At 41.6% G+C, this 26,442-nt stretch overlaps 1 protein-coding gene across 1 annotated transcript in view; it reads left to right on the forward strand.

The window, feature by feature from the left end:
• Positions 1–26,442, forward strand: part of CEP290 (centrosomal protein 290) — a 318,271-nt gene that overhangs the window by 17,819 nt on the left and 274,010 nt on the right. Inside the window, exons 4-13 of the mRNA XM_073620204.1 lie at positions 5,407–5,476; positions 9,303–9,349; positions 11,867–12,010; positions 14,816–14,869; positions 15,677–15,826; positions 16,001–16,183; positions 16,442–16,531; positions 16,616–16,738; positions 16,840–16,963; positions 24,178–24,341. Coding sequence (XP_073476305.1) covers positions 5,407–5,476; positions 9,303–9,349; positions 11,867–12,010; positions 14,816–14,869; positions 15,677–15,826; positions 16,001–16,183; positions 16,442–16,531; positions 16,616–16,738; positions 16,840–16,963; positions 24,178–24,341 — 1,149 coding nt within the window. The remainder of the gene's footprint in view (positions 1–5,406; positions 5,477–9,302; positions 9,350–11,866; positions 12,011–14,815; positions 14,870–15,676; positions 15,827–16,000; positions 16,184–16,441; positions 16,532–16,615; positions 16,739–16,839; positions 16,964–24,177; positions 24,342–26,442) is intronic.

The following is a 26,442-nucleotide window of genomic DNA, read 5'->3' on the forward strand; positions in this document are numbered from 1 at the left end:
ACCGCCGTTTAAAATGAAATCGCGCATGCACGATGCGAGTTCACGTTGTGACCCTGGGTTGTGACCCCATGGCTTCAAAACGGTCAGCTGGTCAGAACGTACTAACAGAACGCACTGAAGAACAGCAAGGCCTGTGAAGAGCGAGCTGAAAATCAACAACGAGCAGACAAGAACGCACTGAATGAACAAATGCGAACTGACTACACGCACTGAAAAGCAGATACAAATCCCACAAGCACAAACTGAACAGCAGTTAAACGATCTGAAAAAACACGAGTCTGAAAAGTGCGAATCGTCTCTCACCAAACTTCTACTAACACGAGATAAACACGAAATTAGCGGAAGGGGCCCAAAGGGTGGCGCAATGGCTATTGAACTTATGTTTTATAGTCCCGTCGTATGTGGTGTACGTCCGTCGGAAAAACTGTCGGAGTCTATTCTGACGGAAAGTCCGGTCGTGTGTACGTGGCATTAGAGGTTGCACCCTCCCTAATTGTATTAAACAATGGCGTTGAGGATATAGTCCACTCAGACGTGTTGCTCTGAGCCACTATGGCATGTCGCAATTGAAGATAGTATATTAAATTCCTCCCTTAAAGCCTCAAAAGGCATCAAAACTCCATTGCGTAAAATTTGCCTCAAATACACCACCCCGTATCTCCTCCATAACCCACCGTTCTGCAGCTTGGCTAATTCCAAATAAGTTCAGTTCAGCCATATGGGACTGTACTCTGTGAATCCTGTCACCCCCGGCAGGTACTTAGCTTTATTCCATATTTTTTGTATCGGGTTATCAGCCACGGGGACAGACCCTCCCTGCACCATGTAGAGCATCACAGCTTTGGCAGAGCTACCAGTATCAGCCTTCTGCTCCACTCCTGCATGTAGTGTACCTATCAAGTGCTGTAGTTGTGCGGCTAAGTAATACAGCCAGGGGTTCAGTAGAGCCAGGCCACCGTCATCCTTAGGGCGTTGCAGATGCTCTGATTTTATTCTAGGGGAACGGTTTTTCCAAATCAAAGTATGGAATAAGGAGTAAACTATTCTGAAAGTCTTCATGGGAATCATCATTGGGGAGTTATGAAGAAAAGAAAGCAGTTGGGGCATCTAGATTCACTTTGCCAGCCACTGACAAAAAGAGAGAGTTCCATGTTTTAATAAGTTCACAAAATTTTTGTAATAGCAGGGAGATATTGAATTGGCAAAAGTCCCGGATACAGGGTGTCACCTTGACTCCTAAGTCCTTAAAGAAAATAGCAACCGGAAAAGGGCACTCAGAGTCCCCCTGTTGGGTGCTCTATGTCTATTAGCATTAGAGCCGATTTTGACTAGTTTATTTTTAGACCCGAGCAATTTCCAAATTCTGTATTAATACCAAAGTGTCTTTCAGAGAAACATCCATGTCTCCAAGTAGAATCATTGTCATCCACGTATAGCATCACTTTTTCCTGTCTACTGCCATAGCAGAAAGCAGCGATGTTCAGATTATCCCTAATTTCAATTGCCAGTGGCTCTATGGCTAGGGCAAACATCAAGGATAACAATGGGCACTCTTGCCTTGTGCCCCTCCCAAATGTGAAAGTATAAGACATTTTACTTGATGCCCTAATGGCTGCCTGTGGATGACAATACAATAATTTAACCCAGGAGATATAGGTCTCTCCAAAGCCAAACCATTTAAGCACCGCCCAGAGGCTTTCCTAGCATCTAGCGAGAGCAAGGCCCTATGTCAAACATTATCAGCTGAGGATTGAATATTAAGGAACAACCGTTCCAAATTCACTGCAGTGGATTTATTGAGCATAAATCCGGCTTGGTCCGAGTGCACAACAGATGTCATAACCCCATTCACTCTGATTGCCAATACCTTCGCCAAGAGTTTAATATCACTTTGTAGGAGTGAGAGGTCTATAATGAACCCGGATCAACCGGGTCTTTCCCAGGTTTTAAGATTAAAACAATATTGGCCTTGGACATAGAGGGAGGTAGAGTTTCCTGCTCCCAGGCTGCATTAAAGGCCTTCAGTAATTGTGGCAATAGGACCTCAGCGTACTGTTTACATAAGTAAGTTGTGGAAATGTAATTCCATTAAAATATTCCTCTAGTGCTGAAGAAGTATAACCACAGGTAGGGAGGTACAGTGTCTCATAAAATACTGCCAGTTCTGGCATTACTTGTTCTGGGGAGTGCACTAGGCAGCCCATCCGCCCTTTATTCGCTCCAATAGCAGGGGAGCGCTGCTGAGAATTAGCAATCCTAGCTAGAAGGCCACCTGTGTACTCTCCTTCCGCAAAGAATGCTAATTTGGAGAAAAACCTCCTTCTTTTCTGCTGCAGAAGATAGCAGGCGCACCTATATGCAGACTGAGCCGACTGCCAAGCCTCTCGGGCGGAGTTAGTGGAGTCATGTACATACCACATCTCCAGGTCATGAACTTGAGACTCAAGTTCCTCTAGCAATCCAGAAGAGGCCCTTTTCACTTTGGTAATTTCTGTAATGAGGCGCCCCTTCAGATAAGCTTTGAACGCCTCCCATTGAAGGAGAGTAGAAATAGCAGGATTCTGCTCGGCAAAGAACAGTCGAATGCTCCGCTCCATCTCCACATGAGAAGAAAATAATTCCAGCCAAAAGGCATTGAATTTCTAGGGTGCCCTGGACAGTTGAGAGGGTAGGGAAAATTATAAGTCGTATCACCAGATGTGAATGATACGTCACACTGCGGGGCTTATACCTAACTTCTGAGATGGATGGGAGCAGGGCCAAGTTACCCACCGCCAGGTCGATCCTGGATAGCCTACGTTGAGTTTTTTAAAAATATGAAAATTATTTATCAAGAGGGTTTCTATGCCTCCAGATATCAACCCAGCCCACTTCATTCAGCAGCCTAAGCAGAGGGGTTCCCCCCATTAACATAGGATCCTTTTTTATCAATAGAGGGGTTCAGCCCGCAATTAAAATCCCCAACAATCTGTAAGGTAAGGTCTGGCTTCCCCTCCAAATAGGACAACAGAAGCCGGAGCACCACCACAGTGAAGGGTGGGGGAATGTATATACAAGCCAAGATACACTGCAAAACCAATATGACAATGCAAAAAACAGAGCATCCTTCAGGATCAATATTAGCATCGTATCCCTAGTAAACCAAGGAGCCATGTACCAGAACACTCACACCCTAGGAAAACGAGGTGTGAGAGGAGTGGTGTGCCCATCCCACCCAAGGGTATTTCAGGCAACCCTGGGAGTCCACAGTCAGATGGGTTTCCTGTAAATGAAAAATGGCAGAAGGAAATTTTTTAAAGCAGGAAAAAAAGCATGCGTTTAAGGTAAAATGTCTCTTTACTTTCTACTTCTACTTTATACTTGTCTACTTTCACATTTGGGTGGGGTGCTGAGTCCACAAACGTTCCATGAAATCACAGGGACCTCAGTCATGTGGGATGTTCAAGTAATAAAACAATCCATGGCATGTTGTCTGTGGTAACGTATCTGCTATCATGTTGAGACCATTTTGTCTAATAGCAATTGGCATGTATACCGTCACAACCGAGCAAACCTTCAAACTTGCCCATCGTGCTGTACTGCTCATTATAAAGGGCTGTCAACTATGATTTAGAACAATTAGGCCCAATGGTGCCAACTTTAGAGATCGCGTAGGTAGGAACTTGCTTGTGTCCAACTCCAAAATTGTATCCATTAGAAACACAAAAAAGTAGAAAAACAAAAATTAGGCCTGTCAACATGGCAGACCAAACCAGTTTGAAAAAAATTCAGAAGTGTGTACACAGTTTGTTTTCACTTTGAAAAAGCAAAACTGTAATTTAAACCACAGTGTAGCTCTGGACTCAGTACACAATATCATGTCTCCCAGCAAAATATTAACTTGCTCAAAGAGCCTAAAACATGAGCCGAAGAAAGCAACGGGTGACCCACGTTTTATTGCCTGTACAGGAAAGGAAGAATAAGCATCAGTCTCCATCTTCTGCATCTCTACTGTGTCGTAGAGCTTGCTCTTTACGATCCAACCATGCTGAGGCCTCTTTTTTGTGGATTAAAAAAAAAAAAAAGTGTCTGCCCGTTGGCTGTGACACGCAGCTTTTTAGGGTATAACATCGCATAGGATAATTGCAGGTTCCGCAATCGCTTCTTCACATCTGTGAATTTCGCCCAGCGTCTGCACCTCCGCAGAGAAATCAGGGGTAGAAGGGTACTCTGTTCCCATTGCTTTGAGCGTTGGCATGCTCCCGTGCATAGCGCAGTACCGCCTCCCGATCTCTATAGTGCAACAAACGGGCCAGCATCGGTCGCTGAGGACCACCAGCTGGGAGCGGCTGGCCCAGAGTAAGATGGGCACGCTCCACTGTAAAGAAAGGGTCGAAGGCATCTTTATCGAAAAAGTTCTATTAGCCAGCTTTTCACAAAACTAGTCGGGACCCTTCCTTCTGTCTTTTCTGGCAGGCCCACGATGCGGACATTATTGCGGCCTAGACAATTCTCCATATCATCCGCCCTGTTGTTAGTGTCCTTTGCTAGTTAATGGGCCATGTGGGCTTCCTGCACCAGCAGAGATAGTTTATCTTCAATATCACTGACTCTGCTTTCCACTGCAGTTGTCCGCTCCCGGATCTTTTGGAGGTCATGTCGCGGCACCGACAACTCTTCCCACAGGCCCCCAAATTTGATCTTTTAAGGTGTTGACAGAGGCTTTGCACATATGTACTGCTCGCAATATTTCAGCGGGTTAAGTGGGTTGTTCAGGCTCATCCAGCACATGGTCTGAGGGCAGCGGGATCAATGGTTTTGTGACATCCTCACTATCAGCACTGCATATCATGGCCTCCTCATGCCAGCATGCTCCCCCTGCACATGCTGGCATAGAGATTCTGCAGCCTCCTCCAACTCTGTATCCACACTCCTTTTGGGCATAATATGACATATCTCTGGGCTGTTCTATCCTGGTGTTTTGAGGGTGTTTTTTTTTTTTGCTTCCCCCGTCTCTGCACTTCTCCTGGGCACGTGGTGTGTGCTGTGCGAGGGCCGATGCGGCGCCATCTTGGATGTCCACACCCGCCGCCTCGTCCTTTATATTTTGGGTCGTTCCTCTTGTACAGAGGTCCGGCAGATCGATTGAGCGGTGCCCCGGAGTAGTAGCCAGCTGGATGCCCCGGATCCGTAGCTGAACTGTGTTAAACACGTCCTCTCACATGCTGGTCTTGGGGGGCACCCCCCATTTCTTTTTCTAGTGTAAGGAGGTTAGGAAGTGAGGTGAAATCTCCCTGGTGAGGACATAGCCAATAGTTAAAAAAAAAAACTATGACTCTTATCTTTTAAAAAGCAAATGACTAAAGTTGGATTCTAATTTTGAGGGTTATGTTCACTATTATTAATGAGTTTTCTTCGAACTTTCAGATGAAATCTCAGGAGGTAGACCTTGCCTTAGAAGAGGCAGAAAAGGCAGGAGAAGAGCAAGCCAAAACTGGTAAGAAGGCCTGGTAAATAAACTTGGTTACATTGGAATATCTGTCATGAATTGTAATACATTGCTGTAGTTACAGTTATACTAGACCTACAGTAAAGTGTCACTGTATAGGGTGACTCTTCTCCAGGGCTGTCTGTCACTACTCTATTAGCCTTCTTCATCGTCTGTCACTTCCTCCAGGTTTGTGTTCATCCTCCTTGGCTTTTGACTGTTATGCATTCCAACAGCTTCTTATGCTATATGTACAGTATGTCCAGTCCAATGCCTGAAGATCTCATTTATTTACTTCAGTGAGGCTTGTCTGTCAGGAGCCCATGAATCTTTGAATCTGTAATTGCTAGGCCATGTTTTAGGCATCAATATAGAAATAGCGTTGATATATTTGGTGTGCCGTCACCTATCCATTTTTTTTAACTTGTTTTCAGTGATGATCTGGGCAAGGGTGGACCAACTTAGAGAGACCCAATGGGGTTGATTTACTAAAACCGGAGAGTGCAAAATCTAGTGCAGCTGTACATGGTAGGCGATTAGCTTCTAATGTCAGCTTGTTCAATTAAACTTTGACAATAAGGCCGGGTTCACACGGTACGATACGACAGTCGTACGACTGTGGATCCGACTTTGCCCCTCGACTTGAAGTGCGAAATCCGTCCCACTTCAGTGAACGGGGATCCGACTTTGATCACAGTAATGCCAGGCACTTTAGATCTGGTATGAATCTTTAGGAGAAACTCCACGCCAAATAAAAAAAAAAAAAGTCCTGGGTTCCCCCTCCAGTACCATACCAGACCCTTCGGTCTGGCATGGATTTTAAAGGGAAGCCCCACGCTGAAATGTAAAAAAAAAAAGCGGCGTGTGGTCCCCCCCAAAATCCATAACGGACCCTTATCCGAGTATGCAGCCTGGCAGGTCAGGAAAAGGGACGGGACAAGCGAGCACCCCCCCCCCCCCCCCCCCCTTCCTGGACCATACCAGGTCACATGCCCTCAACATTGGTGGGTGGGAGCTTTGAAGCAGGGGGGCTCTTCGCCCCCCACCCCAAAGCATCTTGTCCTCATGTTGATGGGGACAATGGTCTCTTCCAGACAACCCTGACAGTTGGTTGTCTGGGACCTGCGGGCGGGGGGCTTATTGGTATCTGGAAGCCCCCTTTAACAAGAGGGTCCCCAGATCCCGGCCCCCCACCCTATGTGAATGAGTATGGGGTACCTTGTACCCCTGACCATTCACTTAAAAAAAAAAGTGTAAAAAATAAAATGCAGTACACAGGTTTTTAACCTCTTCCGGACCACCCACCGTCATTATACGGCGGCTCTTTGAAGTGGAATATTGTTGTTATGGCAGCACGTAGCTGCCATAATCCCGGTATTCACTTCTTTAGCGGGTGGTCTGCTTTCAGATAAAAGTGGTCTCAGCGGCGGATTCGCTGCAAGATCGCTTTTATTGGTGGCGGGAGAGGGGCCCCCTTCCGCCGTGCTTTGGTGCCCTCCGCCGCTTACCAGAGCCGCCGGCAGTGGGGGAGGCGATTGGGTCCTTTCCCCTGCTTGGCATGGAGCTGAGTGAGGGGAAGATGGCCTCCACCTGGCTCCATACCATTGCAGGGCGGAAGCAACGTCAAAACGTCACTTCCGCCCATGGTTCTTAAGAGGGACATTTTTTTAAATTTCTATTTCTTTTTCAAACAACATTTTTTTTTTTTTTTAATTGAATTTTAGTGTAAATATTTAGTGTAATGCCCCGTACACATGGTCAGACTTTGTTCGGACATTCCGACAACAAAATCCTAGGATTTTTTCTGATGGATGTTGGCTCAAACTTGTCTTGCATACACACGGTCACACAAAGTTGTCGGAAAATCCGATCGTTTTAAACGCGGTGACGTAAAACATGTACGTCGGGACTATAAACGGGGCAGTAGCCAATAGCTTTCATCTCTTTATTTATTCTGAGCATGCGTGGCACTTTGTCCGTCGGATTTGTGTACACACGATCGGAATTTCCGACAACGGATTTTGTTGTCGGAAAATTTTATATCCTGCTCTCAAACTTTGTGTGTCGGAAAATCAGATGGAAAATGTGTGATGGAGCCTACACACGGTCGGAATTTCCGACAACAAGGACCTATCACACATTTTCCGTCGGAAAATCCGACCGTGTGTACGGGGCATAAGTCTTTTTGACCCCAGATCTCATATTTAAGAGGTCCTGTCATGCTTTTTTTTTCTATTACAAGGGATGTTTACATTCCTTGTAATGGGAATGAAAGTGACACAGTTTATTTTTTTTAAAAGAACTGTGTAAAAATTAAAAAGTAAAATTAAATAATAATTTTTTTTTTCTTTTTAACGCGCCCCGTCCCAACGAGCTTGCGTGCTGAAGTGAACGCATACGTGACTAGCGCCTGCATATGAAAAACCACACATGTGAGGTATCACCGTGATCGTTAGAGCGAGAGCAATAATTCTAGCCCTAGACTTCCTCTGTAACTCAAAACATGCAACCTGTAGAATTTATTAAACGTCCCATGTGGAGATTTTTAAGGGTAAAAGTTTGTTGCTATTCCACGAGCGGGCGCAATTTTGAAGCGTGACATGTTTGGTATCAATTTACTCAGCGTAACATCATCTTTCACAATATGAAAAAAATTACTGTTTTCTTATTTTTTAATTTAAAAAAGTGTATTGTTTCCCAAAAAAGTGAGCTTGTAAGACCGCTGCGCAAATACAGTGTGACTGAAAGTATTGCAACGACCGCCATTTTATTCTCTAGGGTGTTAGAACCCCAAAACATTATATATATTATTTCTAAGTAATTTTCTAGCAAAAAAAAAAATAATTTTTACTTGCAAACAAGTTTGAAAAACAGACCCGGTCCTTAAGTGGTTAAAGTAATTTATTAAGGCAGTTTCGGCGTCTTTTTTTTTTTCCTCCCCTCTCTGGCTCTTCTGCCTCCTTTGCTGACGTCTTCTAGCCCTGTCCGGTTCTTCTCCCTCTGTCTGCTGTCTTGTCTCTGCTGGGTCTCCTCTCTGCGCTGTCTTCTCCCTCTGTTCTTCCTCCGATGTTGACTCAACGCTCTCTTCTGCTGTAATGCTGGGTGCGCGGTGTGCCACTACTTATATTGGCATGGGGCGGGACCATCCAGTGACGTCATTCGGAGGCCTGCCTCATGTGACGTCACCACCCATCATGCCCCTGGGGTGATGTCAAAAGGAGTGGGCCTCTGTGTGATGTCACAATTTTCAAAGTCGGACCGACTTCTGTCGGACTAGTTAAGACGGCTCTCATAGGGAAACATTGATTTGCACATGTCATGCGACATGAGCTCCCAAAGTCGGAGCGTTTGTCGTACCAGTGTGAACCCAACCTAAAACCTGGAAGCTAATTGGTTTCTGTGCAGAGCTGCACCAGATTTTGCACACTCCAGTTTTAGTAAATCAACCCCTTTGTTTCTATGTTTATTTTTTTTCATGAATCTTTGTCAGCTTCTGGCTCCGTCATTGAGCTAACACCCCTTTTCTGCACATTCCGCTAGTATAGATACCCGAATTTACTTGGACAAAGTTTATCCTGGACAGGACACCCATAGTTATAGCCCCATGTCCCTCAATAATGTATACAGTTGAAGGTTTTTGGGATTTTCTAGTACATTACAGGGTATGATGCCACAATTTCTTGTCTAGCGAGATTCCTGGGAAGCGATGAATACTCCAGATCTCTCTCTCCCGGTCATTTATTATAGACTGGACTGTACCTTTTTTTTTTTTTACCTAATCAATTTCTGTTTTTTTGTTTTATTTTTTTTTTTTTTTATTTGTTGACTTAAACAGAAAATCAACTAAGGAGTAAAATCAAGCAACTGGAAAATGAAATTGAGGTATATTATATATTATATTTCTTGCTTTCAAATATCACTGCTACACTTTTACTGATGTAATTTTTATCTGTATTTGTTAGATTTTTTTTTTTGTACTGAGGGGCACTTTATTAGGAAAGTATTTTTTGTAATAGGATTATTATTATTAGCAACAACAGAAGAGTAACAGAGCATTTTCTATAATTGTTCATTATATATATTATATATTTTTTTTAAAAGAGCCTTTGTATGGCATGGAAAGGACTCCTCTGTTGTTGCTGTTTATACCAGGTTTTCATCTTGGCGAAGAAAAAACAGTTCCTTTTTTAAAGTTTATTTTATACTTCTTTTTTTAAGTTGCTGCTGCAGGGTTTGTTTGGATTATTTTTTTCTGAAAGGTTTACCAGTATTCCTACAAAAGCCTTGTTTTCTCCTCTCCACCTGAACACTGAAACAGAATGAAAACACATGATCACCTCACTAAAGCAATTAGTATCATGGATTAGTTTGTACAGTCTATTGGCAATACATTTGAACCAACCTTTGTGCCATACTGTATATTTGCTTTTTTATTTTTATTTATTTTTTTTTTTTTTGCTGAGCGTTCTGAATCAATTCCATTAATGATGTCATCACTCTAAGCAGGGTCATACAATGGAAACTGCATCCACATGTTGGAAACTGGATACATATAAAGCTCTGACAGATTTTTTAATAATATGTTATATATGCATTCTTGTGACACTTTTTTTCTAAAAATGACTTTAAAGTAAATACAATTTTTTCATACTATCTGGATTACATCTGCTTTTTGTATACTTTACAGAAATTCATGTTAGATGTGAGGTAATTCCAAAGTTCTGCTGTTCTTATTGTACTGTCATTATTTACTATTTGAAAATTCTGCCAATAAATGTTATATTAAAAAAAAAAAAAAAAAAAAAGAAATGAAAAGCTGTTAGGCCCCTTTCACACGTGCGGACCGTATGTCCGTATTTCATCCATCCGTTTTTTTTTTTTAACAGAAAATTTTATTAAACAAATCAGCATTACAGTACAAGAAATTAGTACAGTCCAGTCATTGTGGTAAGAATAACAACAGTGAGATTTACTCAGAACAATAACTACTGCTTATCAGGTGTTCCAGATGTGCACACAACAGAATTTCACTTAACCATACTTCTCATGGCTCGTATCATCTTAAAGTTCTTAGACAATATAAAGTAAATAACCCAGTTTTCAATCAAGCCTATTAGGGGTGGCTGGGGGTGGGAAGAGGAAGGAAGACAGGGGGCATCCATCCGTTTTTAGAAGAAATACGGACATACATGCATCCCTATGGGATAGCGGGTGTCAGCGGATGAACATCCACTGACACCCGATATCATCCGTCCCCGCTCTTGTCCGATTCTGCAGAGGGAGAAAAATCCTATTTTTCTATCCGTCTGCAGAGCGGATCGGATGAACACGGACAGATGGTCCGTGCTCATCCGATCCCCCATAGGGGAGAGCGGAGATCTGACAGGGCGGTCCCTGCACAGTGTGCGGGTCCTGCCCTGTCATCCGCCGGTTCAGCTGGGAAAAACGGAGAGATCCCCGCTGAGCAGCGGATGTTCACGGGGCGGATCAACACGGATCCGTCCCGTATGAAAGGGGCCTAGGCTGGCCATATATTTATACAAATTTCTTATTCAATTTCCTTTAGATTTACCTTCAACTATGTCGTGCAAGGGCCCACCTGATTGCATACAAATCGAAAAGTGTTTAGGTTTGTCCTCATATATTATATGGTTTGGTAAATCTAAAGGAAGGTTGTACAAGAAAATTGTATAATGTATGACCAGCCTTAGTCTTTGAAAGGAGGATTAGTGGAGTGGCAGTCAGGCACTCTTAAGATTAAATTAAACCATACTATTATTCTTGCTGTCTTATCACCACTACCTGTATATATCTATACAGAAGATGTTGTAAGCTCTGTATTGCTCCCTCTCTCATGTCACTGCTCTCTAGCAAGCCCTTCAGAACAGCTGTAAAACCTTGGGTTAGAAAACAGACTGATGGTAGTTACTGTAATAGAAAACTATAAAAGAGTAGAGATGAAGGAAGGGAAAGTTTAAGTAAGTAAATGTGTTTTGTTTTGTTTTTTTTTTTTTACAAAGAGTTTCACTGCTGCTATCTAGGCTTTCTGGAAGCTGTGCCATGAGAGGGGGAGCAATAAATAGCTTACAGCAGTTTGTATGTGCAGATACTGTTAGATGGGATAGCAAGGGGAATGGTGTGATTTACTTTATGATGAAGTACCTTCTACACAACTGCAGTTTTAGTTTGCTTTCTCAAAACAGGTTACAGGGTTAGCTTAACCCCATCAACACTAACTACTCCTGTGTTTTTGTTTTATTTTTCATTTTTATTTGACTCTGTTAAAGGTTGGTCTCGTATGCAAGTTTTATTTCCATCTGTAGTTATTGTGTATGCTGCCTGCTTGCAATCTTTTTTCACCTGTTGTTTTTGTCCCGTGTGGCCTTTTATTAAATGCAGATGGCACAGGTGTCTACCGGAACGAGGGATTCACGTTTTTTACGGGAAGAAATTCATCAACTTGAGGAACAGCTGGGGCAGAGAGAGCGGGAATTGAAAGACACGAGAAAAGAGCTAGAAAAAGAGAAACAAGTTAACGAAAAAGTGAGTTGCATGCATATTATTTCTGGCAGTAGATGTTGTGTACTGGTAAATGTCGCTGTTATTTGGATAGTTTATTTTGCTGTTTTAGAGCTCATTCACATAAATGCAGGTTTTAATGCAGTATGGGAGTACAGTGTGAGATCTGCATTTGAAGTAGTTCTAAACTCAAAAGGGTTTTTTACCTTTAATGCAGTCTCAAAAATTCCAATACCTGTCTTCCCCCACCCCCCACCCTCATCGCTAAACACCTACTTGAGTTAATTAAATTGAATTCATTAATCCAGCTCTGTCCTGGCTGCAGTGCCTATGTTCCTTTTTCCTGAGAAAAAGAGGTCTGGCCTAGGGCAGCCAATCAGGAAATGGCACCACACAATCCAATTTCTCATTGGTTTCTACACATTATGGATGTTTTCAGAAAGCTGTGAAATAAACCCACAACTATTCTTTACTCTAGAAAATTACAGAAATGACTTATGATGTTTTTCTCAGGATACTCAGTGCCCTAATGATGTTCAAAAAATGACTTAAAATAGATTCTGTTTGGATATTTTGAGCTAGAAAAGTCTAGGATTCTTCAGAAAATATAACAATTTTCAAGTCTTTTTTTTAGTTATATACTCACTGCTGGCTGGATATTACGGTATCTTAAAGCAACTCTGTCACAAAAGTAAAATGGCCCCGAACCTCCTCTTCTGGGGTCCCCCGCAGGTGCTCTCCGCTCCTCTTCTGTGTTTGTCAGATCAAGCTGATTGCTAAGGGGGCAGATGCGCAGGCTTGCCTCCAAGTCAGGCTGTGTGGAATTGCATTCTATGTTAACCTCAATATTAAACGTGTTCAATATCCATGTCATATAGCTATTACAGTATAGTGAATTGTAAAGTAATTACTTCATCCAACCAACCTTTAATATATAAAAATTATTGTGATGGAAATATCTGAATGCTTTGTTTTATTAAGCTACCAATAAAATCAGTTTAGTTGTTTCGTTAAACACTGCCCCCCTCCATTCAATGAGAGCACCCTTACTGGCTACTAAAATGCTGTCATTGGACCGGTGACAACAGGGAGCAATGCTAGCACCAGAGGTGGGGCTGAGAGCCAAATTAACAGACAGATTGTGTAAACGGGCTATTTGAGCTATTCTTACCCCCCCACACATTAAAGATGATCTGAAAATAGCCTATTGGTATATGAACCCTCTTTGAAAAAGAGGAAAAGCATGCATAATCATGACATGGTACAACAGTGTAAATGATGGCTTACACTCTTTACACCGGCTTTTCACGCATAGCTATAGGTTTGTTGTTTATATCCAATTTCTAATTAAAGTAAATCTCTTTTATAACTAAGTTGGCCTTAGCCAGAAATCTCATTTTACCAAGAATGACTGGTGGTGATACATCTGCCTATCCACATTACAGCATTGCTAGGACCTGCACTATTTACGCTGTGGCTGACCTGATTTTGTAACTGCAGCACATTGGCAATAAAGGAAATCCGCACTTACCCAGAAATTTTCCAAGCTGAAAAAATCTTTTAGTGCAGTAACAAACATATGTGACAGCTGGATGCACCGATTATTGCCTTTTTGGAAAGCCCTTACTCACCATAAACTTCAGGCTTATAAATAATACTATAATTGGTCCAGAATTGTCATCAGTGACTTTGACTTTGTCTCATAATTCTATTATATGTACAGTGTGCACTGCTATCAAAATGATCTAATAGCGGTGACATTTTCAGAAATGATCAAGTAATTGTTTTGTAATCCTGGTAATTGCTAACACATTTTTGGGAAGGCCTTGTTATATAATAGTTTGAAAACACATGTTTCTAAGATTCCAAAGTTTTGTTAACCCGTGCAGAATTGAGGAGATTCTCAAAATATACTCTAATAACATAGAAGTGCAATTAGTTATATAATTTCCTTTGCTGATGTATTTCTTTTAAAAATGTAGAATGTATTTTCTGTTCAACTAGTGTAATTAACAAAAAACGTGCATACTGTGCTGACACATGCCTCCTCAAAGTTTAAGGCATGCTTAATGTAAGAGTGTCTTCCCATGTGAAGTACTGTAGCAGATCAATTAGGCTTACAGGAGGTAGAGAGTTATGGGTGAACAGATAGTAGGTATGGCTTTGGTACAAATTCTGCAGAACTTCAGGCTCAGAAAAGTGTTAGTTTGGCCATAGACTGAGCAATTTTCCTTCCTGCAACCACAGGTCAGTGTTGATGGGGGAATCCCTCCCTCAGAGCCATTGTGTTCTACCGGCGTGGGGGGGGGGGGGTGGGGGGTGTGTTTGGTGGTCGATCCACTTGGGTACATTAATTCAGCCTGCCCATAGATTGTTCGAATCTTGGCCAGTTCCTGCTGAACCTGCTGAGATTCTAGTATTCTCCTGATACTATGAGACTATATAGTACAGCAGGGGTGGGTAGATTACAAGTGTGTGCATCACTTTATATATCCTTTTTACAGGTAAAACAGTTACTGTATATTTGTTTCAGCTGTTTGGCTGGTCCATATGCTGTTTTAGGAGGCAGAAAGGTTAGCAGAATAGGCAGTGATTTTTTTTTTTTTGTATGTAACTGGGTGGCTAACTTGTAAAAAAATAAATAAGAAGATAGCTATAGCTGTTAAGATGCTCTCTTTTTTATGAGTTACTATAAGGGGCTTTATAACTACAAGTGTTCGGAAAAAAATATTCTCATAGTAACCAGGTACTGTTTCTATGTAGTCCTAAACATTTCTTCTTTTTTTTTTCTTGTTCATTGTTACTGTACATTTACGTACATGTTTTCAGCTGGCTCTCCGAAATGAAGAAACCGATAATGAAAACAGCAAATTAAGAAGAGAGGTTGGTACCTGATAAAGTTGAACTTCATTTGACTTTTTTATAATACAGGGCAATATAAGAAGACATTGTGATACAGAGGACTGGAATGATGAAATAATGATATACAAAGCTTTTTTAATACGTTTTATATGATATGATTATTTATAAGAAGTTTATTCTGATTTATTCATTTGCTGATTGACCTGTATTACACATAAGGTTCTTTAGTTATAGAGCAATCAGTTTAAATGGAATTTTTAGAACAAAAAGCTGAAACTGGTATCCACTGAGTATTCAGCAAAATGTCTGAATTGTGTCTGTAAGAATACATTTTTAGAAACTGCAGTATCTATAGAATGCTATGTTTATGCATAATGAAGGCACCACATTTGCCACTACAGTGGTTCTTTTAAAGCATATTTAAATGCAAAGAAAAGGAAAAGGTTAGTAACCAATGCCATTTAGAAACTTACTTCTCTGCCCGTTTGTGAAATTTATCAGGATAATGATATTAGTGTTTTAATTTAATGAACGACTATTTGCCCATTAGATTTAAACTTAGACCTGTTTTTTTTTTTTTTTTGTTTTGTAACTATTGTACTTGATTTTTTTTCTCTTTATTCTTTTGTATTCTTTTTTTACTTTGTCTAACTATAAATATGTTACTTTCCTTTTCACATTACTTAATTTTTGGAGAGAAAACTACTTAAGAAGAAGGTGATGTATTAGGCAGTTTTGTCAAGTGCTAGCACTAAGTCTGGTAGCAAATTAGATTAGGAGTAAATGTTTTTTTTTGTTTGACAATGACCCATGAATTCTGGTGAACAGAATGAACAGCTACGACAAGATGTTATAGACTGCCAGAGACAGATTGACTCCCAGAGGGAATCTCTTATGTCCCGTGGAGAGGGGCAAGACTACAAAACTGTCATCTCAAAGAAGAACATGGAGCTGGTACAATACCTTAATGAGATACAGGTGAGCCAACCTTGGTCTTCTGTTACCACATTTACTATCACTTCCCTCTACATCAAGAATTGAACTAACATGTTAGACCATTCAGTGGTCCAGAGTATTAAACTGGACAAGACATTCTATTGGGTATCATATTTAGTTATGTTATTTGAATAGCACTTGTCTTTCACACATCAGAGCTTGACTGAGGCCAATGAAAGACTGGAAAGCCAAAACGAAGAAATGACGAAACACATGGAAGAATCTGTACATGAAATGGAGAAAATGACTGATGAATACAGCAAAATGAAACTCATGGTACAACATACTGACAGTGCTATGGACCAGCTGAGGAAAGAGAAGGAGCAATACAGGCTCCAGGTCAGTCACAATACATGTTTTCATAAGTAAAATTTATGGATTAGTGCCTGGTTTTACAGTTCCCCACCCAGCCATTGGGTTCATATACCCGGGCTACTAGCAGCGATACTCTGTAAAATGAAAATAACGGGTAGCTGGTTTGTTGCAACTTTTTATTTTTTGCATCTGTAGGGGCAAATGTATGGTTATCCTTGGGTGGTTTATTTTACTTGTATATTTGTACTCACTATATGGCATCTGTTACACTTGCTTCTGCAGGTTATAGAGCTAACAGAACAGCTGAGGGCAAAGAACGAGGAAGATGATCCGGTTATGATAGCAGTTAATACAAAAGTAGAAGAATGGAAAGTAAGATATCTGTTAATTTGGAGAACAAAACAATATGATCAGGTATGTTTTGCCATCAAAATATTAACAAAATGTTTATTTTAGAGAATATTGGCATCTAAAGATGAAGAAATTATTGTGTATCAACAAATGGTTCACAACTTGAGGGAAAAATTGAAGGTTGCTCAGATGGATGCAGACAAGAGCAGTGTTCTTGCTCTCCAACAGGTACCTTAAAAATACTTAAACTGGCTACAAAAAAAAAAAAAAAAGGTATTTACATTGACTGGTTTTTATTTCTTCATTGTATTATTTTGCTTGTATAATAGGGTGTGCAGGAGCGGGATAACCAAATTAAGATGCTTACTGATCAGTTAGAGCAGTATACAAAGGAGATGGAATCTCATTCCCTACACACTGAAAATCTGAAGCAACAATTAAAGATAAATAAAGGTAAGTTTTAAAATGTTTACCTTTCATACCTTTTATAATCATTATTCAGACTTGGAGATTACATTATGCTCTAGCTTGTTTGCTATTCCCCTGTGCCAGGGTTCTATTTTTTAGCTCTTTCATAAGTCTTTGGCAACAAAACCTGTGCTTATGGCTTACAGGCTCTTCTACAATGGCAGGAAAGGATGTATTCCTGGATGACACTGTTCAAATACCTCCTGGTAAAATGTATTTAAATTGATTTTCATTATTTGTCTGCGATAGCTAAATCATAAGCACACCATATAAAATGCATAATGTTTTAGTTGTCCAACACTCCCAATGATCTTTTGCCACCTGGCACATGAAACACCATAGAGTATAATTGCAGTCTTTATTCCCTATCATACAGGACACAGGCATAATTATATCCATTATGATAGGGATATGCTACCACCTTCAGATAATTAGACTGGCAAAATAAGACCGTAACCCCCTCTCAGGCCTAACCCCTCCTAGCAAGGCACAGTTTTTTGCTGTTTTTTTTTGTGTCTTAGGTGGTGGTCATGTATGTACAGTCTTTGCATAGCTAGATATTTTTTCACGCTAGGATTTCTCAAACATTCCCATTGGGAACAGGGGACTGGCTCTTTCCAGATTTATTATTTACAGCCCTTGGGCCAAGAGGGATGGTACCCAGAACTCGCAATAGACGTGTGAAGATGGCCTGTAATGTTGCTGGTATTGGACCCTGCATAAAAACACCCTGTTCAATTTTCTGTTGCCTGGTGGACTGGCAGAGTGCTATACAGGTCCACGGGGTGGGTGGTCATTCAATAGCTCTCTCATTTGGGCGTTTTAGCCGCACACAAGATCCTTTGGTTGAAGTGTTGGTCAGTGGAGCTGCCTTGTAAAGAAGCAGGTTTAATGTATTTAAATTTAATGTTTGTTTGGCCCTGCCTTGGACGATAACTTCCAAAGAAACTAACGGGGGGGGGGAAGTACCCTGTTACTGCTCAAAAAGAAGCAAAGCGTTCCTTATGTCTATCCCAGGCCTAATTAAGCCCAGCAACCAATTCTGCAAGAAGCTGTAGACAAGTCCTTCCAATAAAGGGGCACCCCCATTCGGTTGGAGGGACAATTGCTAGCCCCCGTGGATGTTTAGACTAAGGAGATTTCAGGCAAATGGGTCTGCTGTATGCTGACTACAAGCTGAGCTTACTAAGCTTTCCTCTTCCACACTTCCTGCTCTCAAATGTTAGCTTGAATCTACAAAAAGAGCAGTCCTTTTTTTAGGCTGCTCACACAGGCAGTGATCGCTCCAGTTCCGGTTTAAAGTTGCTATTTTAACCTCTTCATGATGCCCAAGCCAACTTGCAATGTTCATCCAATTTTGGAACTCAAAGGCCTCAACAGGTTTCTTTGTTTGCAAAAGTTCAGAAAAAAATCTGTCCTGACTGTGGTCACCTGCCTACAGAAGTGGGATTTTCTGACGTCAGTAAATGTAAAGGGCACATATCTACACATGCCAATTTACCCCCCACACCAATGGTTCCTCCAGTTTGCAGTGGAGAACAAACATTTTCAGTTTGTTCTCCACTGCAAACTGGACATTGCACAGAGCAGGTAATTATAAGATGTTCGTTATTTAACTCAGTTGTGTCTAACCTTTTGACCTTCCTGGGCCACATTGGGCCGCCTAAAAATACACTAACAATAAGGATATCTGATAAACCGTTCCTTCTGCGGCTTTCAGCAGGTAGGTGCGTCGTCACCCATAGCCACACCTATTTGCGGCTCTCTACACAGCCACTGATTACCTACTGTGATCGCTACTGGATGCAGCAAAGTGGACGAACTGTCTTTTTAGTAAACGGGACTAGCAGCCGCACCTACCTGCTAGGAACTGCCCCTACAATTTGCACTGACCCCAGTCACCGGTGTGGATGTAGTCTATGTACAGTTGTGCTCATAAGTTTACATACCCTGGCAGAATTTATTATTTCTTGGCCATTTTTCAGAGTATTTGAATGATAACACAAAAAAAATTCTTGCACTCATGGTTAGTGTTTGGCTGAAGCCATTAATTATCAATTAACTGTGTTTACTCTTTTTAAATCATAATGGCAACAGAAACTACCCAAATCCCCCTGATCAAAAGTTTACATACCCTGGGTGATTTTGGCCTGATAACATGCACACAAGTTGACACAAAGGGGTTTGAATGGCTATTAACCACTAGCTGACCAGTCGCTGCAGTTATACTGTGGCAGGTTGGTTTGGCTGGGCAAATCGTTGTAGCTGTACATCACTCCTTTAAGATGATGCAGCAGGCGTGCATGCTGCCGCGTGTCCCCGGAGCTGATGCGCGTGCACGCCGGGCGCGATGACCGCCGGGCACCCGTGATCACTTGACGGAGCGAAAACCGGGATCCGTGTGTGTAAACACACAAATCCCGGTTCTCTCAGGGGAGAGGAGACAGATTGTGTGTTCATCCCACTACAGTTAGAACACACCCAGGGAACACAGTTAACCCCTTGATCGCCCCCTAGTGTTAACCCCTTCCCTGCCAGTGTCATTTATACAGTAATCAATGGCTATTTTTAGCTCTGATCGATGTTTAAATGTCAGTGGTCCCAAAATAGTGTCAAAAGTGTCCGATCTGTCCACCCTGATGTCGCAGTCCAAAGAAAGCTCTATTTGTGGGGAAAAAAGGACATAAATTTTGTTTGGGTACAATGTTGCACGACCGTGCAATTATCAGTTAAAGCGACGCAGTGCCGGATTGCAAAAAATGGCCTGGTCAGGAAGGGGGCAAATCCTTCCTGGGCTGAATTAGTTAAAGGTAACCATCATCACCTGTGATCTGTTTGCTTGTAATTAGTGTGTGTGTGTGTGTGTGTGTGTGTGTGTCAAAGGATCTGCGGGAAAAGGTAATTGAACTGTATAAAACAGGAAAGGGATATAAAAAGATATCCAAGGAATTGAGAATGCCAATCAGCAGTGTTCAAACTGTAATCAAGAAGTGGAAAATGAGGGGTTCTGTTGAAACCAAACCACAGTAAGGTAGTAACTAAAATTTCAGCCACAACTGCCAGGAAAATTGTTTGGGATGCAAAGAAAAACCCCCAAATAACTTCAAGTGAAATACAGAACTCTCTGAAAACATGTGGTGTGACTGTTTCAAGATGCAAAATAAGGAGGCACTTGAAGAAAGATGGGCTGCATGGTCGAGTTGCCAGAGGAAAGCCATTACTACGCAAATGACACAAAGTATTCCGCTTACAATACGCCAAACAACACAGAGACAAGCCTCAAACCTTCTGGCACAAACTCATTTGGAGTAATGAGACCAAAATTGAGCTTTTTGGCCACAACCATGAACGCTACATTTGGAGAGGCGTAAACAAGGCCTATGATGAAAGGTACGGAGGTGGATCGCTAATGTTTTGGGGATGTGTGGGCTACAAAGGCACAGGAAATACGGTCAAAATTGTTGCCAAGATGAATGCAGTATGTTATCAAAAAAATACTGGAGGAACATTTGCATTCATCACCCAGGAAGCTGCGCGTGGGATGTACTTGGACATTCCAACATGACAATGATCCAAAACACAAGGTCAAGTCGACCTGTCATTGGCTACAGCAGAACTAAGGCTGCTTTCACACTGGGGCATTGGGGGCGTCGGCGGTAAAGCGCCGCAATTTTTAGCAGTGCTTTACCGTCATTTTATCAGCGATATTCGGCCGATAGTGGGACGCTTTTAGCCCCTGCTAGCGGCCGAAAAAGGGTTAGAATTGCCGGAAAAGCGCCGCTCATTGATTTCAATGGGCAGGGGCGCTTTAGGAGCAGTGTGTACACCGCTCCTACAGCGCTGCAAAGATGCTGCTTGCAAAAAAGTCCTGCAAGCGCACCACTCCAGTGTGAAAGCACTGGGGCTTTCACACTGGAGTGAGGGGAGAGGCGCTATGCAGGTGCTGTTTTTAGCGCTGTAGCGCCTGTAAAGCGCCTCAGTGTGAAAGCAGTCAAAGTGAAGGTTCTGGAGTGGCCATCTCAGTCTCCTGACCTCAATATCATTGAGTCACTCTGGGGAGATCTCAAACGTGCAGTTCATGCAAGACAGCCCAAGAATTTACAGGAACTGGAGGCTTTTTGCCAAGAGGAATGGGCAGCTTTACCATCTGAGAAGATAAAGAGCCTCATCCACAAATACCACAAAAGACTTCAAGCTGTCATTGATCTTAAAGGGGACAATACACCGAATTAAGAACTGGGGTATGTAAACTTTTGATCAGGGTCATTTGGGTCATTTCTGTTGTTATTATGATTTAAAGCGTAAACACAGTTGATTGATAATAAATGGCTTCAGCCAAACACTAACCATAAGTGAAAGAAAAGTTTTTGTTCTCATTCATATTCTCTGAAAAATGGCCAGGAAATCATAAATTCTACCACGGTATGTAAATTTATGAGCACTACTGTTTGTGCTGTGTGGGGGCGCAGCCCTCCCCAGTACTCCCCTAGATCTGGCCATGCAGCATTTACTTAGCTGGTGCCCCTGCATTCCCTGCTGCCCATGCTATTGAAAACTTGGCAGCCCCGGCATTCTTCCAGGCATGCATTTTGCCTGGCTTGTCAATGTAGGTGTGTTTAGACAACATCCCTGCAGATGTGCTTGGGTCAGGCTTGTCTGTGTCAGCTGCAGTGGCTGCTATGCTTGCACAGGGTCCCTTCAGATGGGCCTGGGCCGCATGCTAAACTCTCTGGGGCCACAGGTTGGACACTCCTGATTTAAGTTAAAAAAAAAACAGAAAAACATGACTTTTTAATATCACTTTAATATTATTATAATGCATTCCTTTGTACAGGGTGTCATGCACATTGTTCCACCAATCCAGGTTCCTTTTGACTCTGTGGGACCTCAGTTTGGTACTTTCTGTGTTACAGAAGTCTCCATTTAAACCCATGTGAGATATTCCCTTAGTGCTTTTGATGAGGAAGGCCGTCTTGTTCAGTTGCTATTACTTCGGCTCACAGGGTTTTGGAGTTGGCGGCTCTTGACTGTAAGGAACCTTTCCTGGTTGATCCTCATGATAAAGTGGTCTTATGACCTTGGTCATCCTTTTTGCCTATGATGGCTTCTTTGTTCCATCTCAGCTGAGATATTATGTTGCCCTCCTCCCAACCTAAACCAGTGGAAGACAGGATTTTACACACCCTGGATGTGGTTCATGTGGTAGAAGTTTACCTAAGATCAACAGCCTTGATTTGATCTGATTTCCTTCTTGACGAACCCTGGGAAAGTTCAAGCAGCTTTAAAATCAACTATTTCTATATAGATCTGTTGGCTTATTTCTCGAGCTTATGGCCTTAAAGGAGTGTTGGTGCTTTGCTGAGCTATTAAAGATCTAGCTTATGTAGCTCAAGATTGTAGGGCTGATACCTCGTCTTCAGTTCATACCGTTTACAAAGTTCCATCAGGTAGATGTTTGGGCCTCTGTGAACACAATCTTTGAGCAGAGGGTTTTGCAGGTAACTGTGTGAAGGTCTAACCTATTATGATTTTGAGTTTTGGGCCTGTTGTCTTGCTGCTACATTGCTCTCCACTCATATTCAGTGCTTTGGGACATTCCTTTCCTAATAGATGTGCAGGTGTCCTGTAAAGTTCTATAGAGAATATTGGATTTTTGGTTTACCTGTGAAATCCTTTACTGGAAGTAAATCCCAGGACACCCTTCTTCCTATGTAGTTAAAGGCTTGTCTATGGTAAGCTAAGCAATGTAAACGTCACCTTCTCAAATTTTATGGTAGAAAATTATATTAAGGGCCTTTGTCAGCTGGCTCTTGGTTGCTTCAAACAGGTGTTTCATTCCCATTTAAGTCTATAGGAATGCAAAGCATTCTTAAAGCATGACAAGAGGCCACCTGAAAGTCATATGCACCTGTCGATGCATTTGGAATGATCTTAGAAGCATCTCAAAATGAGGCCATTGACGCAAACCCAAAGATTGTCTACACAGGCCATTAGAAAGTACTCAGTTGGGTGAGACTGGGTGGGGCTGCTCATTTTAACTAGAAATTTTCCTGCTTTGCTAATTTTTAAAACAGAGTTTTTAAAAATTAATTCCAATCAGGTAGGTATAGCTTTCAGTGCTAAGGACCAAATCACACTGACTTGTGTTAAAATGTATTGAAAATGCATGTACATTTTAATTCATTTTAGTCGCATTTTATCGCGTGCCGACATCCGTTGACATTTTGACGTCCGTTGACATGCATGCGTAGCGTTCTGGATTGAGAAGGACACATTGGAAATTGTTTTTCACATGTCCTTCCGTTGATCTGTCTTTTACAGCTGTGCTAAAATGCAGATGGATGCACTGGTGTGCATTGGTTCTTATAGATAGGCATGCAGCTGCATGTCACAATACTAATGGTGCATCCTCCTTGTTTGCTCGAGCATAAAGCCAAGGGAAACCTATTATGAAGCTTAAGATGCTTAGCCAGATGCAATAAAAGTCAGTGTGTAAGTAAGAGTCTCTTAGCATGAAGTGAGTGTCCCCTGTTTATAAAAGCAAGGGTTTTTGTTGACTGAAAGGAATCTTTAAAGTAGTTGTAAAGACTTAAGTTTTTTTACTTTTATGCATTCTATGCATGAAGGTGAAAAACTTTCAGTGTGCAACTCCCCCCTCAGCCCCCCTAATACTTAAGCCCAATCTCGATCCAGAGATATGCACAAGACCCGTGGCTCTCTTGGGTCTCTACTCTACCTCCTGATTGGCTGAGGTTCAGCAGCAGAAGCCACTGGCTCCTGCTGCTGCTGTCAATCACAGCCAGTGAGGCAGGAGCAGGGGGCGTGGCTGAGCCACGCTCTGTGTATCTTATGGACGCAGAGAGCCGACTCCGGAGCGAGCATGCACGAGTGCCCCCACAGAAAGCAGCTTGCTAAGGGGGCACTCGGCAAAGTGGAGGGGGCCCAGGGCATCGGAAGAGGAGGATCGGGGCTTCTCTGTGCCAAACCACTGCACAGAGCAGGTAAGTATGACATGTTTTTAATATTTTTTATTTTAAAAAATAACAATGTTTTCCTTTACAATCACTTTAAGGATGCATAAGCAAAGCGTTTTTTACATTTCAATATTTAATTCCTCTGCCTAACAATAGCGATTTTTCTGGAAACAAAAAAAAAATTTATTGTTTTTTTAATTGTTAAAGTAGCTCTTTTCACTTTAGGAGATCCTCAGCATTATCAGTCTGGGGAGTTTCAAGCAAAACTGCAGCTCATGGATCAAAAACTTAGAGAAGCAGAACGTATTGCAGAATTGGCAGAAAATGATGCCCGGCAAAAAGACAAAGATCTGGTTGATGCCCTGAACCGGATGAGAGACTATGAAGCGGTATAACATTTTAAGCATTTTCTCTTTTAAATTAAAGTGTTTTGGCAATGAATGAACAGTAGCCAAAAATTGTTTGCAAAGGCAGGCTTTCAATCTTGATGAATCTAAGCTGCTTTTATTTATTACATGTGTTGCACACAAGAACTTTCAAGGGTTCTGTGCATGTGAAACACATGTATTTCTGTATTTTATTTCCATTCATCTGTGCAAAAACATTTTTTGTCAAAATGTAGACGAGTTGCTGCTTTTAAATGAGCAGAAAGGTTAACATTACAAATGACTAAAGCACAGATTTCATTATGCAATGTATGTGTAGTTTTAAATTCATTTAACGATGTTGTAACCCTAAGGAAAAAAAGGAACCTGTTCCTTTAACCACTTACCCACTGGGCACTTAAACCCCCTTGCTAACCAGACCAATTGTCAGCTTTCAGTGCTCTTGCATTTTGAATGACAATTAGTCAGTCATGCAACACTGTACCCGTGTGAAATTTTTGTCCTTTTTTTCACACAAATAGAGCTTTCTTTTGGTGGTATTTAATCACCGCTGCTTTTTTTTTTTTTTTTGCGCTATAAATGAAAAAAGACCAAAAATTCTGTAAAAAAAAAAAAATGCATTTTTCTTCACTTCTGTTATAAAATTATGCAAATTAGTAATTTTTCTTCATAAATGTTGGCCATACAGCTACAAATCATTGGTAAAAATAACCCAAATCTGTGTATATTATTTGATCTTTGTGAAAGTCTACAATCTATGTGCCAATCATTGAAAATTGATCACACCTGATGCACTGATGGCCTATCTAATTTCTTGATACCCTAACAAACCAGGAAAGTACAAATATCCCTCAAATGGCCCTTTTTGGAAAGTAGACATTTCAAAGTATTTAGTTAGAGGCATAGTGAGTTTTTTGAGATTGTAATTTTTTTCCCACAATTCATTGCAAAATTAAGATTTTTTTTTTTTTTTTTACTTTTCACAAACTTGTCATATTAACAGGTTATTTCTCACACACAGTATATGCATACCACAAATTGCACCCAAAATACATTCTACTACTCCTCCTGAGTATGGCAATATCACATGTGTGAGACTCTTATACAGTGTGGCCGCAAATAGAGGGGTCCAACATGCAGGGAGCACCGTCAGGTGTTCTAGCAACATAAATTACACATATAATTTCTTGACTACCTCTTGCTCTTTTGAAGCACCAGGACAATGGAAACACCCAAAAAATAACCCAATTTTGTAAAGCAAACACCCCAATGTATATTCTATGATGCATAACGAGTCTTTTGAACATGTCATTTTTTTTTTCACAAGTTTTTGGAAAATGTGGAAGGAAAATGAAAACACATTATTTTTTATTTATTTATTTATTTTACACAAAGATGTACATTTATACAATATTTCTAACACATAGCTTGTACATAGTCAAAATATATTCTGCTACTCCTCCCGAGTATAACGATTCCACATGTGTGAGACTTTTCCACAGCCTGGCCACATACAGAGGCCCAACATGCAGAGGGCATACATTTCAAATCTAGTTTGACTACCTATTACACTTTTGTGAGGCACTGTAGTGGCATGTATGTGGCACAGATGAGAACTGATGTGGCATGGATGAGCATACATGAGCCGTGAATGGGGATATCTGAGCATGGATGGGGATGGCTGAACATCGATGGGGATGCCCACAGCGTTGCTTCGCCCGATCTCTGCCCCTCTCGTCTCACACTGTACCAATCAGTACAGAGAGGAAAGAGATGGACCGGGCATGCATACCGTGATCCGTACGACTCAGCGGTCACGGATATTCCCGGATGCGTGCCATTTTGGGAGAACGTTATAGTACGCCCTCCCAGGGTCATCCGACCACCCTGCAGCCGTTGTTTGGCTATGGGCAGTCGGCAAGTGGTTAAAGTGTGTTAAACCGCATAGTGCTTATGTGGTGTCATTTGTCCCTTTCTATTTTGTAACATACCTGGTTGATCCTGCCTGTTCCTCTTGATACCATGGTCAGGATACGTGCCTCTGTCATCCCTCTGCTCTCCCTCCCTGTCTGTCAGTTCGCTATTTCGTCTGGCAGTAAAGTTA

The sequence above is a fragment of the Aquarana catesbeiana genome, linkage group LG03, assembly GCF_042186555.1.
Source record: "Aquarana catesbeiana isolate 2022-GZ linkage group LG03, ASM4218655v1, whole genome shotgun sequence".
In the NCBI taxonomy this organism is placed as follows: Eukaryota; Metazoa; Chordata; class Amphibia; order Anura; family Ranidae; genus Aquarana; species Aquarana catesbeiana.